The sequence below is a fragment of the Copadichromis virginalis genome, linkage group LG22, assembly GCF_057382275.1.
Source record: "Copadichromis virginalis isolate Kocher_CV1m ecotype Utaka linkage group LG22, C_Virginalis_male_GT1.1, whole genome shotgun sequence".
In the NCBI taxonomy this organism is placed as follows: Eukaryota; Metazoa; Chordata; class Actinopteri; order Cichliformes; family Cichlidae; genus Copadichromis; species Copadichromis virginalis.
The window spans coordinates 30,076,469-30,089,073 of record NC_140638.1 but is presented as its reverse complement, the minus strand read 5'-3'; the positions used below and the strand labels follow the sequence as shown (position 1 = coordinate 30,089,073).

The 12,605-nt window shown below is 40.1% G+C and overlaps 1 protein-coding gene across 1 annotated transcript; it reads right to left on the bottom strand.

Moving 5' to 3' along the window:
* Positions 1-854: 854 nt before the first annotated feature.
* Positions 855-12,345, bottom strand: parp10 (poly(ADP-ribose) polymerase family member 10). Its single transcript, XM_085446264.1, has 11 exons — positions 12,250-12,345; positions 11,050-11,225; positions 8,187-8,423; positions 7,749-7,979; positions 6,620-7,674; positions 6,296-6,508; positions 5,290-5,395; positions 4,215-5,216; positions 2,747-2,880; positions 2,490-2,664; positions 855-2,416 (listed from the first exon to the last, which is right to left on the bottom strand). Exons 2-11 carry the CDS (start codon positions 11,222-11,224, stop codon positions 2,118-2,120), a joined length of 3,627 nt encoding a protein of 1,208 aa, XP_085302390.1. The 5' UTR covers position 11,225; positions 12,250-12,345; the 3' UTR covers positions 855-2,117.
* Between the last annotated feature and the right edge of the window lie 260 nt (positions 12,346-12,605).

Here is a 12,605-nt window from a genome sequence, read left to right as displayed (position 1 = left end):
CCAGCAGAGTGCGCCAAGCGAGTCATTTTTTAAAATAGGTTTTGTCGATGAGTGTGTAGATCCCACATGTGTTACAGGTACATCACATAATGAGGATTCATTGATATTGTGTGCTGCTCTCACCTTAACAATAAAATGTATAAGGAAACATAAATCAGAATACTTTATTGATCCCTAGGGGAAATTATTTATTATTTATTTAAATAAATGTAAAGAAGTGGTATCCCTTAATCCATAGTTTAATATGATTGGTCTGCTCACAATTTGCAGCTATAAGAGCTTCAAGTCTTCTGGGAAGGCTTTTCACGGGGTTTATGAGTTGTTGAGCTTAGGCTGAACTACTGTCGTTCCCAATCGCTTCCACTTTGTTTTAATACCACTAAAAGCTCACCGTGGAATATTTAGTAGTGAGAAAATTTCACGACTGGACTGGTTGCACAGGTGGCATCCTATCACGGTACCATGTTGGTATTCACTGAGCTCCTGAAACGGACCCATTCCTTCACAAATCAAAGCCGTGTGCATGTCTAGGTGCTTGATTTTATACACCTGTGGCCACGGAAGACCTAAATTCAATGATTTGGTAATACTGTAAACAGTAAACAACATTTTTTTTTTTTTTAAATATCGCCGGGCTCCACACAACTTTCTCCTCAGGTGTGCTGTTACAGCATGAGGTGTGCTACGACAACGATCTCCGAAATACATTTAGCGTCTTTTTCATTCATCATGTGTCATGTAAAGTTATAAGATCAGCACATTCTGGACAACATGTGTGCAGATACTACAGATCTGTTTGTTATAGGTCAACAGTGGTCTAACATCTACAAATAGGGTAAAAAACGACCATCAAACGCTTTCTCATTTAAAGTTTTATTTTTCATATAAATGAAGTGGAGTTCTCTTAAAACTAAATATTCTTCATTAAAAACAACAAACATGATGCTAAAAACAAAAGACTTTTGTAGTAACTGTAAGTCTAAATTAAACACAGCAAAAACCCAGGGCCAAAACTTTCCAGGATTTAATTAAAATCCAAGACTTGATCAGATAAGGATAAGCAGAAGAGAATGGATGAATGGATGGACTTCTTATGAGAGCACTTGGAAAAATGAAGGCACTGTAATTAAAATCAGGCTGTCTGTGCTCACTTCATTAAACAAGGATCAGCAGTAGAGAGAAGACAATCAAGAACTATCACATGTTGTGCAACACACATACTGGAGCTCACAGATCATTTTGGTTCAGAAAAACAACAGCACACAGTCCGTGCCGTGTGCAACAGCTGCGATGGATATACGGCTTTAAAGTTTTAAGACAGAACATAGATCACGAGACTCAAAACAAGACAGATTTATCTTTAATTTGACAAAGAATAAATGTTTTCAACCCAAGCCCACCTGTACGTGAAGATCACTGGCGTCCAGCTGTAGAGCAGTGGACGACACACCTCTACTTTTCTTTTTTTTGCTCTTATTTTTACCACACTTAAGTTTTATTCTTGCACAGCCAAAAGAAAGAAAGAAAAACTTTAGGGAGAAACTCAAATAACTTAACCCAAACTTAAAACTAAATAGGAGTCATATTCTTGTACTATCAGATGTGACTCATTCACAATAACCTCATACTGACAGAAGCAGGCAGACAGGGGTGCATGTAGTACTGTCAGCAAAAACTTGTCTTCCACTTATAGGAATACAATGACATTAACAGAGGAAAAGCCAGGCTAATATTAACTGGCGTGTAGGAGTGATGGCAGTGAGAACCAAATCGACTATTACAAGTCAAATGTCACGCAATAAGTGCTGTCTATGTAAAGCCACGGCACAATGAGCTGTAAATGTGCTGAAAGGGCATGTTTAAGGTTACTGAATGAAAACTGGCTTGTTGGGTTCAGTCGCTTGATTCCTTTTAATAACATTACAACATAGTGAGGAAATCAAAGAGGGGAAACGATCAACAGAGAAGCACTTCATGGGTTTGATCACGGCTGATCAAATGATTACACCTTAGCCCTTTATAAACCAAAATAGATTTTTTAAACTGAAGGCAGAAACATTAAAGCATCAGCAGTCTGCTCTCTCTAAATTTCATCGCCGGCGTCTAATCCATTCTCCTCAGCGGTGGATTCTCTGGCATGTGATGAGATATTCTGGAAAAGCTTGTGTGTCGTTGAAAATGACAAACATCGACGGCTTGGTAATGTTATCAGTCACGCTGTCGTATCTGAGGGGGATATCTCCTGTCTCCTTCAGCGGGGCCGTCTTTATCGAATGGCAGCCTTTGGTGTAGTCTCCCGTTAGAACTTTGGACACAAAAATAAACTTGTATCCATCCGCGTTTGGCGGGGAATACTGATCCTGGACAGATAGAGCCGAGTTCACAGCAAAATAGACCCCCTGACCGTAGACGGTGGCTGCGTGGAGAAACCAGAACATCAGAAGATGTGACAAAACCTGATGTAAACAAGACAAAGAAAGCCAGCGTACCATTCTTTCCACAGAAGCTTCTGTTGAAGCCATGGACGCATATCTCCTTGACGCTGCTCTCGCTCGTGCCGTGGTACAGGGTGCGCTCGATCTGCGGGTAGGTGGCGCTCTGCAATACGCTGGCCTTCTTAAGCTTGTACTGATTGTACAACAGCTTGTTCATGAGCTTCTCAACCTGCAAACCAAACAAAAATGATTGTAGTCACCACTGAAGCCACAGTCAGCTGCTGCAAAAGAGACAGAGCTCATCGTTTCACCTGTATGATTCGGATTTTGCTGTGGTATTCCTGAATGGTCTCGTAGAATTGCTTCACCACGTTCTGGAATTCATCAGATTCCTCGTCCACTTTGGTTGCTTCAGGGAAGTTTGATAGCACGGAGTAGTCGTCTTCTGTTAAACAAATGATTTAGTAAGCATTATTTCAGTTTTTTAAATGATTCGTATTATTTAATAAAATAAACAGGGAGCTGCAAAACTGATGCAAGTGGAAAAACTAACTAACATACATCAATGACAAGAAGTGCAAGCCTCCACCAAGGCAGCTCGCTCTCTTTGGCGGTATTTTACTTTGAAGGGATCAGTTTATTTTGTATATATTTATTGTTTTCTTTGTTCTTTTTTAATTATACCACAAACAAAGACAGGACAATTTTAAGCAGAGCTTTAAAGGTAAAGAGATTGTTTTTTGAATGTTTGAGCTTTCATGACTTTGAAGATAAGGTCAGAGGTCCAAAGTAATGTGATATTTAGAATCCCCATATATCATTCCATATGCTGTCAATATAAACAGCAGCAATAAGAACCACAGTTTTAAATAGCTCTATACAGCATTATTATCATTTTGACCTTCGGATTAATCTAGTGACAATGTTGAAAATACACACCACGTTTATAAGAATAATAACTTCTAAGTCTTAAGGCTTTTAGTTTATTTCTGACTAATAAATCATGAAGTTGACCTTGAAGACCTTGGTGGAAATAAGCCTAATTTTAACAGATTGCTAACATGACCCCACTCTACACCCATACAAAGTTTTATCAGAATTCATTCTTAAGTTTTCGAGCTATGCTGTTTACCTTGGTGGACGTAATAAGTAGTTACAATTATATACATTTCCCTAAGTCTCCCCACTCAGCTGTTGATATGAAAATGTCTTTCTTTATTACATACTTTACTTTGTTTTATGTTTTAATAGTTTATTTCAGGCAGGTACACAATGCTAATACTTCTGACTGTGTGCTAATCTGAAAAAACACAGCGGAGCTAACTACAAATACACCTAATATTCCTCACAGACAACTTCAAGGGCTAAATACCGAAGCCAACATTCCTCTAATGGCCAAAAATGAGTCTGGCTGCAAAAGCAGATAAATCTGTAACACTGCTGCGTTAAAAAGTTCTGTCTCTATAGTATCCAAATGGACAGTTTTATAACAACTGTCCATTTGGATACTGTTAAAGCTTCAATTATTGGTGTGTTGGTGTAGCTGTTTGCTGGGCTTAACCTCAGCTAACTGGAGTCACTGAACCAGACCTCACACAATATTTGTGCTACTGCAGCACCTTTAATGAAGTTATATGAAAAATCATGTGGCCTGTTGTGTGATATAGCATAAGATAGCTGATGACATTTTTGACTTGCTAATCATTTTCTGGATTTTGTCTCTTTCACGGCCCCACACGCAGCATCATTCCACAAAAGGCTTAATAAATCCCACTTTACCTGGTACACTGTCACCTAAATCGTCTAATTCGAGCAACTTCCTGGAGATCTGCGCTGATTTCCCCGAAGCGATGTTGTGTTCTTGCATCTTCTCAAAGTTGATTGTGTGCGGCTGATTGTCTAGCAAGATGTCAACCTTCTTCAGCTTCTTTCTAAAGGCATTCTCAATGAACACTGTGGCTTCGGGAGAATAAGGAGCAGTGACGGAGGAGATTGGGTCGTGCCGCAACCACTGCACAGTATTCAGGATTTCCCGTTCTGGTACAGAATTGGAGATTTTCTCCAGAAGCAGCTTAACATCACACACAGCTCCCATCACAAAGTCTTTGAAACCAGATACGGTGATTATGGTCCCTTGAATCTGGATCTCAACTGCATGTTTCCTCTTGATAACGTCCAGACATGTCTTGTAGTACTCTGACATATTCCTCAAGTTCCTGTGCTCTATTTTCTCCTCAACCTGTCTCTGGCTCACCTTCTTACCAAAGGCTATGTCCACCCGAATCAAGTCACAGTTATAGCCTGCAAACACAAATAACTGGATGGTGTTGGCTGCTTCGATTGCATCTTTCAGGGGAATATTGATATTAGCCTTCTTTGGCTGGTGCACCTGGGGTGTCTCATCAGCCCCATTAGAAGAGCTTTCTTTTTGGCTCATATTCCTGGACAACTCCAAGGCTTTCTGCAGCTGCTCCTCTTCGTCCTCCGGGGTCCAGTGGCTCGACTCCATGGAGTACTGGATAGCTAAAGACAGCTGGGCCTCTTCCTCCAGATTGCTAGAATGGCCCAGAGCTCCATTATTGAAGAATAAGCCGCTCGCAGTGTTCTGATCTGAGTCAACAGCTGTCACATCGGAGTCCTGGTCCATCAGGCTGCTTGGGTCATCTGACGCCGTGTACAGGTCTACGTTATCCATGTTTTCCTGCTGGTCTGAAGTGGGCACACTGTGCACCAGTCTCTCATCAATAGCCGAGACGATTTTCTTCGCCTCCTCTAAAAGACCTGCAAAGAGTTAAATGCACAGTTTAAGCTGCGTAGAACTGACAGATACCTGCAAAGAAACCAAAGATGCTACCTCCATCTGAAGCATCAATTTGCATTGAATCTGACTTCAACTCCTGCGCAGACATTTTCGGGAAGTTTTTGTGAAACATCATCTGCCACGCAGCTTCAAAGATGTCCTGGAATAAATAAAACATTTTCATGATTTAGTTCCAACTTAATGTTAAACGACTTACAACTTCAAAAGACATCCTTAGTAAGAAAACGCACTATATGAGTAGTTTTGTATATCTGGACATTTTAGTTAAAAATTCCAGAGCAAGCGTAAACAATCTTAAAATCTTAAATATATCTTCAAATTCTATGGGTTGATCTGTTGTGAAGGGCAGCTTTTACCAGCCAAGAGCTATCATTAAATTTTTTTTATCCCCCAAAGATTTACTGGATTTAAACCTGCTTACATCTATTTATCATTCTCAGCTGGACTATTGTAACTCACAGGATATAGGGCTGCTTATTTTCAGCCTTTTTTAAAAGCTGTAAAGAACGACAACACATCACTTCTGGTCTGGTAGAACTGAACAGCCTGCCAGCAAAACACTGAACAGATTTTATTTGTATTGTAAGCCCTCCATGGATCAGCTGCAAAAACAGATTATGCATCCACTGTCAACATTTTCTTACTGCCCTTTTATTAATTAATCATTTCTATCTGCAGACGTCTTATATTTTAAATCTTTTGTTGATTTACTCTTATTCTGTTTCATTATTTTATAGATCTCTGCTCACCTCATATTGGTTACATTTTCTGTCATTTGGATTTCATGTTTCATGGTTGACTTAGTCTTTTACACTACCTATTCAGTGTTGTCCTATTCTGTATATTTTTGCATAACTAGAACATTATTCCAGCAATGTGGGAAACGACGACTACTACTAAAACTAAAGTCAAGCCTTGAGGTATAAAAATCAGAAACAACCACCTACAAATCTGTCAAGATAAGAGGAAGCAGTTTACTTTAAAAGCACAGAAAAACACATAAGATTACAGAAACAAGCTTAATTTCTTCCATCATTACCTGGTGAGGCAGGGGCTTCCAGGGCACATATTTGGGGCTGATGTAGACACAAAACTTTGCCTCCATCTCATTCAGAATGCTCTGACACTCCTTTTCATCTAAAAACCGGGCCACTCCTGGAGTGTTTACTGTGATGGTTCTAGTGCAGATTGAAGAAACTACACCTTGCAGCACCTCCTCTGCCATTTGGCAAGCAACAACGTGGCCGTGGATCTGTCAGGTACACCCACACACACGTAAAAATATAATTTATAAACACTCTGACTTTAATGACGTTTACACCACTACAGTCATGAAGCCTTTACATGCGATTCTGATACACACCTTTAAGCCACAATTATCCTCAGCCTCTAGTGGAAAAATAGACACTTGGTCCATGTCAACCAAGAGCTGATGACAGTGGATCTGAATGTACTTCAGCATGCCCGGCTCCATAGGGATGACCGTCTCCCTTTCAATGGGTGTAGTCAGAAACTGCATGATGGCAGCCTGCTTCTCATTCTCCATCCCCGTCAGAGTCCAAACATCAATATTCCCTCCTCGTTCTGACACCTTTACAGAGCAGAAACTCAGAGTCTGCAGGAACTCTGACCACTCTCTGCAATTCAGCATGCACTCATTTTCCTGGTCCATCGGCATGCTGAAGTAACACACTTGGGATTTTAAAAAGCTGCACGCCTTTTTAGCCGAGTCTTGGGTTAGAGACGTTACGGTAATATTAGAGTCTGATACGGTGTACAGAGTAGAGGAGCCACTTTGTGTCGTGGCTTGTAGAAGCCGTTCCTTTACATCTTTTCTGGCAAGAAATTGAGCCTTTTCCAGCTCAAGGGTGAAATGAGCCTCTGCTATGTTACAGAGAAAGTCCATGATGGTTTGTTTAACCTGCTCTGCCTGTGCTCTATCAGGTCCTTCAATGTAAACACCATCGTCTTTAGTTTGGATAATAACATTCGGGTTCGTGTTCTTGATGTCCCTTTGAATGGTACTATGCTGAAACAAAGCATGTTTCCCTGGGTCTGTGAGAGCAATATGACATGTTATTGTATCTGAATCATCGCTTTGTTCCTCCATTACTTCCTCTGCCTCCCCTTCTTTCACCTCCTCTACCTCCACCTCCTCTACCTTTGTTGGTAGAGGAGGTGGAGCAGCAACGGACTCCAAAGCCATTTCACTTGGAGGATTGCTGGAACTGGCTGCCGTGGGAGGACTCGTCTGCATCTCAATATCATTCACCTCCTCAGAGTTCTCAGTTGTGTCTTGGCTTGTCTCCACCTCTTGCGATGTTTTACTTTCTACAGGTACAAGAAAATCGAAGTAGGGCTTCACTGAGAGCGCAGCACCCTCAAGTTTGTGTGAGAGAGCCAGGACAGCATCCACAGCTGTTCAAGGAAAAACAAACATTTTCAGAAAACAAAGCAGACAAGTTTTAAAGGTTACAGTGTGTAAAACTTACATTCATAGTTACAGAAGGACACCTTTGCTGTATTCTCTGACAGCACGATGACCTCCTTTACGTCCTGGTTCCCGCCGCGACTGCTCTCAAAGTACAAAGTGACGTGGTCCGGAGTGGTTCCAGGGTGCAGATTCTCCACTAAGATTGAGTCGGGTTGTTCAACCTGTTCCACGGTTACTTGAGCCCCATCAAGTGTCCTCTTAGAGATTTGTGTGCTAAGTGTTTGGAAATCTGTAATATGAACAACATATTTCAGTCAGGACTACTACACTGCACCAATTCATCATGTAGAATTTGAATTATTTCACAAGCGGCCTGCCACTACAAAACCCAAAGAATCCATGGACCAAAGTCATTAAGATTTACTATCTGGAGACCACAAAGGTCTAAATCAACTCTTTGTTTTTAAGAAAAATTAAAGATATGCATTCAGTCGACCTGTTGCGAGCGGTTCGTGGAATTGAATGACGATCAGATCTCTCCCCGGTGAGGGATACAGGTTGTAGTCTTCCAGTCCCATTGTGTTCTCCACGTAGAGCTCTATCATCTCTGTGTTGGTGTTGGGGTTGATCCCCCGCAGCAGGAGTTTGCGCGGGTCCTTTGAGGCAGGCTTTCTCACACTCAGCTCAGCATTATGCAGAACGTGGTGCCCTTTAGACAGCACTCGGGCTGCGACTAAAAATGAGTGGAGCGGAAAGAAAAGAATTAGTATACAGTAAATATTCGGCACCGTCTATATCTGTTGTCTAAAATTAAAATGTTCTTTTGAACACAACAAGGTTTTGGTTCTACTCAAGTGCTTCTTACTATAAAAAGAAATGTTTACAAGTTTTTAAACAGTCAGGTTATCACAGGTCATTATACAGGCCAGCGTTTTTTAACCAAGTCTTCAACAAATTTGCAGGATGACATTTTGTCTTACACAGCATCAAGATGATTCTCTCCATCCTAACTCTGGGAGACTATTTAAGTGTTGACAGTGGTGCTGCACTGCATGCTTAAGTTGTTTCTACACAGATATATTATCTAAGTTTATTGGTACTTACAGAAATTAGACTACAAATAGGGCAGAGAAATATAGCACCTAATGATACTGAGTTAATGAAACGGGGATAATATTTGTGGTCAAACTGATTAGAGATTTACTCACATTTCTACCCAAGCGATCATCACAGTACTCGGACATTTAGCAAAGGGAAAAAGACCGTAGTGCAGCAGTGCTGAGACAGGTCTGTACCAATTTTTTATAAGGAAGAGTGACCACACAATCTAAATCACTTCTACGCTTGCACTCCATGATAGAATATTTCTAAGGCAGCAGTTCAAGTCTGTGAATACATGCTCTGGACAATATGCTGTGTCCTGTGCCAACCTAAAAATGGCACTGCAGAGGAAAGCCATCGGCCAGCACAGTGATACGTGGACAGCTCGAGCCTGTTTGGGGTCCAAGGTGAAGTTTTGAATTGAGTGAAAAGAAATATCTATCGTTAATTAATACAAATAATCAGCTCAGCTCTGTGTTGTTCACACACAGAAAATGTACAATTTAAAGAAAAATATCGCCTGATTTTGAATTTGATGTCAGCAACATGCCTCAGCAGTTGGACTTTGGGGAGAGGATTGTTCTCCCACTCTTATCTGATATAGGATTTTAGCAGCTAACAGCTATGTCACAGTTTTGTTTCATGATGCTCCAAATGCTTTAAGAAGGTGAAAGGTCAGGACAGCAGGCAGGCCAGTTCAGCACAAAGCCATGCTGCTGTTATCTTAGTGAAATTATAAAGGCCTCCCCTGAAAAAGACGTCTAAATGAAATAATAGATGTGAAATCTCTACATAACTTTCAGCTGCAAACCCATGGGTATGATGCATCCCCACACCATCAGAGACGCAGCCTTTTAACGGGGCACAGATAAAGATTCTGATGGTCTCTCTCTGGAGGAAGCATCTGTGTTTTCTAAAACGTATTTCAAAGCGTGATTCATCTGACCACAGGACAGTTTTCTCTCAGTCGATTTTATATGACCTTTGGCCACGAGAAGATGGTGACTTCTGGAATCCCTGAAAGAGACCATGGGGGGATTCCCATGACAGACTCATGCCTGTTTTTAATGCAGTGCTGAATGAGGGCCTGAAGATCACAGACATCCAAGATTGATTTTTCTGAAATATGTGAGAAAATCAATCTTGGATGGCCTTCTTTTAATGATATTATGTGAATAAGGTGATTAGATATTGCAATTTTACAAACTGTGGATTACAATTAAACCACAATTTGTAGAAGCAGTTTTTTGCAGACTGGTGAACCTCTGCATATCGTTGCTTCTGAGAAACTGCCTCTCTTTTGAAATACAATCATGTCACTGCAAATAAACCTAATTAAGTCCAAAATGTTCTTGCAGCCTTTGTTTTTAACTTCGTTAAAAGAAGAGGAAATCCTACACTGTAACATGTCCAGGCTTTTTTGAGATGTGTTGCTGTGGTCCCTTTTTTTCCAGAACTCCCTTGATTCGCCTATAATTTTCTTTAAAAAAAAGTACATTTTCTCAGTTCAAACATTTGATATGTTTTCTGTGTTCTTCTGTGAACAGATTTGCAGATCACAGCATTCATTCACCCCCACTGTTTTGGAATCGGGATTGTATTACTACTAACATAGTTGTAGTAGCAGGATTTTGCTGTTGATATGGAGCTTATTATGAACTGTTTTGTATCCAACTGGTACTAATGATTACAAAGCAGAACTGTATTAAGTCATTATGTTCAGTATAGCTTAATCTACTAGTTATTTCCTCTGCTGCCTAAGTAGCTCTGAGTATACAGTGGTTTGAAAATGTGTTTGCCCCCTTTCCTCATTTCCTAGTGTTTTGTCACACTTTTATGATTCAGATGATTGAACACATTTTAATATTAGATAAAGATAAACTGAGTAAGTACAAAACACAGTTTTTAAATGATGATTTCATTGATTAATTCAGAAAAGTTATCTAAACCTACCTGATCCTTTGTCAAAAAGTAATTGCCCGTTTTTTAAAATTATGAATTAGCTGTGATTAACCACAGCTAATTAATCTAAAGCTTTAATCTAATCTATAATCCGAAGCAGTAAAAGTCTGAAAGCTCAGAAATAAAACTCTTGTTTTCAAATCACTCAAAATATGAAGGGAAAGTCCCTTTTCTCTTAGCCCACTTTGGACTAAGTTTGGTCCTTTTTAAGGGGACTATAGGTGAAAAAATCCTTTATGTAAGAAATTTGGAAAAAAAGACAAGAAACAAATGACTGTCTGTTCACAGTGACTTGCCTGCTGCATCTTCAAACACGACTATGGCGCGGTCGCCATCCTTCACCACAGATACAAGTGGACCTCCACCAGAGCGCCGCTTGTTCTCAAAATATAAAGACAGAAGCTCCTCATCCACTCCTACAGGCACCTTCGACACCTCCAACGTCCTCTCCTCCACTCTTTCACCAGGCATCCTAAACAAAAATAGAGAATCGTGTTTTATTTGTCTGTCAAAACAATGCCAAAGCTTTGCTTGTTCCAGCTTTTCAACTGTGAGGACTTCATATTTCATATCGACTTTGTCTTCAGAAATGCTCCAAAATGATGGAATTATGTTATGGTACTGCTTTATGACATTAACACAAATCAAACAATAATGGAAGAATCAAATATCAAGGACAACTACACAATATTATATACGGCAACAATATTAATAACAAAGTACAGCTGTGACAGTTACTGCAGTAGTACAGCTGCACACATGGCCCCACCATGCAGGTAAACAAGTACAGTACTGGGATGTACACAAAAGAGCATAAAGTTTCACGTCTGTCTATTACAAGTGGCATATGAAGCAGCTATTATCGACACATGTCACGGTTTCTGTTTTGCAATAACGTGTTAATAAAGTTTTAAACTGTCACTTTTAAACCTGTAAACATGGAAGAAAAAGCAAAACGAGGAAATCAGGAGGAGGCAAGCCTGCAGTATAAAGGAATCTGTACTCGCTACTTTTTCTTTAAATTATAATTATATAGCTTAGTTTGACAGATAGTTAGAGATTAGTTATAGTTTAGCAGTTATGAGCAGAGACAGCTTTAAAGTGGTGACTTTGTGTTTAAAATGCGATAGCTGCTATCGAGTATGAGCCTGTCGTGTCAGTGATTATGGCCTACATAGCACTGCTCGTAGCTACCTTACAGGAAGCCCGGCCTTCACATAATTTTAAGGACCAAAATGTCGTGCTGCTGTTTTTAAATTAGCCACACAGAACATATTCCTTAGTCTGACAATAAGCGTCACAGCAGCTCACTTTTTTTTACTGCGTAGTTAACCTAAAGTTCATGTACAGCACGCTGTCACTTTGCTAACTGGAAAGTGAAACTAGCGGCTACAGCTGCCATGTTCAGTCACTGAAGCTATTGTTAGTCGCAAAGCTATTTATGCCGGCGACAGAATAAACTGTTATGTTTTCACACAGCTTTTAGCTCTGCTTACCTGTTCTACGACAACATTTGCTGTCAAAGCTAGAAGAGTTGAACTGTGGACTCTGAAGACTTCCTTGTTGTGCTGCTTGTTGAACGTCCGGTGGCGTCATCAGCTCAACGTGTTAAAGGGCCAACGCAACTTTGTGAGAGTTGACAGCTTACAGCAGTATTTAGTTTTAACTGAATAGTATGGAGTTTGGTATACATTCGTTTGGTTTTCTTTGTTCTTTTTAAGAAGATTTGTAGTGCAGCAAAAATCAGATAAGGGCATCATTGCAAATGTTAACTTTGATTACTCAAACATCATGTAGGAGTATGTCATGGATAATATGTACTAATTTGTAAATAAAGGGACATCATTAACTA